This window comes from Anomaloglossus baeobatrachus, unplaced genomic scaffold (genome assembly GCF_048569485.1).
Source record: "Anomaloglossus baeobatrachus isolate aAnoBae1 unplaced genomic scaffold, aAnoBae1.hap1 Scaffold_103, whole genome shotgun sequence".
NCBI classification, from domain to species: domain Eukaryota; kingdom Metazoa; phylum Chordata; class Amphibia; order Anura; family Aromobatidae; genus Anomaloglossus; species Anomaloglossus baeobatrachus.
In genome coordinates, this window is record NW_027441859.1 from 342,501 (window position 1) to 344,687 (window position 2,187).

The following is a 2,187-nucleotide window of genomic DNA, read 5'->3' on the forward strand; positions in this document are numbered from 1 at the left end:
GAGTGAGGTAAGGAGAGTATGAATGTTTTTGTTTTTTTTATGTGCCACAGGATGCAGGCCGTATACCAGGATGGGGGTATATAGCAGGATGGGGGTATATAGCAGGATGACGGCATATTATGAGCAGGATGGGGGGTATATTATGAGCAGGATGGGGGGTATATTATGAGCAGGATGTGAGTATATGAGCAGGATGGGTTATATAGCAGGATAGGGCCATATGCCAGGATGGGGTATATAGCATGATGCGGCCATATGCCAGTACATAGCAGGATGCGGCCATATGCCAGGACGACGGTATATAGCAGGATGGGGGCTGTACCAGGATGAGGGACATATACTGTATATACAAGGCAGGAGGATCAATACCAGGATGGGGTACCTTAGTAGAGAATTTGGGGACATTACCCCCATAACAGTGTCAGCAGCAGATCCTCGCCCCAAAACAGTGTGTCATGACCACATTTTTTGCTTAAAATTTTAATTTTCCTATTTTTCTCCTCTAAAACCAGCGTGCGTCTTATGGTCCAGTGCGTCTTCTAGTCCGAAAAATACGGTACATTAAACTCAAAAATGGTTTCTTAACACATTATGAAATAAAAGCAGTTGTTAGTTCTCCTTAAAGGGGTTGGCAGGTCTAAAATGGTAAGTTTCCAGTCATGCTATGTGACTTTAGACTTCTGAACCTTCCCAGCACCCGCACGATTCGCTGGTTATTGAGTCAGGAATGGCAGTCACGTGACTGCGAGTGATACTAGTGGGCACAGCCTTGCTCAATACAAAAGTGTATTGAGTGGGCGCATTCTTACTCAAACTTGTCGCACACAGTGACTGATTTACCATTTTGGATCAGAATATCCCTTTAATTCAATGCTTGATAGGATTGGAGAGCACATGAATTTTGATTCATTGGAGCTAGTAACAAAATCATTAACTTCTGCTAGTTTGTGTTTTGTTTTTCTTATTTCACTGCTAAAATAGGGGCCCACAAGGGCATCATGCAAATTAAGCAAGTTTCATTTTAGCTGTTTCTTTCTGCAGTAAAACCTGCTCTCTTGGAAGTACAAATGCTGCATCCAAAAAGCATGTTTTGCTACATTTTTTTTGCACTTCCCCATTAATTTGTCTGGTGAAAAATAAAAGCTGCAGAACCACTGAAAAAATTGACTTGCTGCTTTGAAAAAACATTTCAATATACCACGATAAAATCTAAAATCATTCGGATATGTAGAAACATTCAAAAGTTATTACGACAACCTGACATTTCAGATTTCAAAAATTGGGTAGTCGGCAAGGTCAAAACTGGCTACAGAGGGGAGGTTTTTTTTAATTTATTTAAAATAAAAAAAAAACCATGTTTTTATGCCATCTCCTAACCATATTTTAGTTGGCATGTAATGCCATGTGTAATTGCATCTGAACAATACCTAAAAATCAAAGAATAAACTTACCAACAACACCTGTTGTCCCATCACCAATTTCATCATCTTGAGATTTTGACAATTCAACCATCAATTTAGCAATCTGATGATCAACATCCATCATACCAAGAATAGTTGCCCCATCATTGGTTATACTGACATGACCATCCTGATCCACCATCATCTTATCCAGGCCTGGAAATTAAGTAGAATAGATTATTGTATAAAATGCTATGCTCACATGCTAAGGAAATGGGTATGTTGTTAATGTGGAATTTTTCAACAGTTGATAGGTGTCTAAATTTTAGGAAAATTATTACGGTTAGAAGGTTTAGAATACAATGTAGTTTGCAAAAGTCCATCAATTTTATTGATTTCGACATCAATGAAGTTTATACACCCAATGTTCCTCCTTGCAGTGTCTCAGCATGTAGGAGTTTCTTTTGCAGTTCTACAGGAATGTCAGCTTAAAGCTATGTGCCCACGCTGCGGAAAATGCACGGATTTTGCCGCGGATTTTCCAGAAATCTGCAGCACAGCTACTCCCCAGCCATTTCTATGGCATTTGGGAAATGCTGTGCCCACGCTGCGGATTTTTCCGCAGCGGAAATCGTGCAGATTTTCGTGCAGAAAAATCTGCAACATGTCAATTATTGTTGCGGATTTTCGTGAAATCCGCACCTATGAAAAGGTGCGGATTCCGGGGGAAAGCTGCGTAATTTGATGCAGAAAAATCCGCAAATACAGAGTCCCGTGGGCACATAGC

The 2,187-nt window shown here is 40.2% G+C and overlaps 1 protein-coding gene across 2 annotated transcripts in view; it reads right to left on the reverse strand.

The window, feature by feature from the left end:
* Window positions 1-2,187, reverse strand: part of CCT5 (chaperonin containing TCP1 subunit 5) — a 422,120-nt gene that overhangs the window by 324,702 nt on the left and 95,231 nt on the right. For both annotated transcript variants that reach the window (XM_075331906.1, XM_075331907.1), the window contains exon 3: window positions 1,452-1,616. In XM_075331906.1, the coding sequence (XP_075188021.1) occupies window positions 1,452-1,616 (165 nt within the window). The remainder of the gene's footprint in view (window positions 1-1,451; window positions 1,617-2,187) is intronic.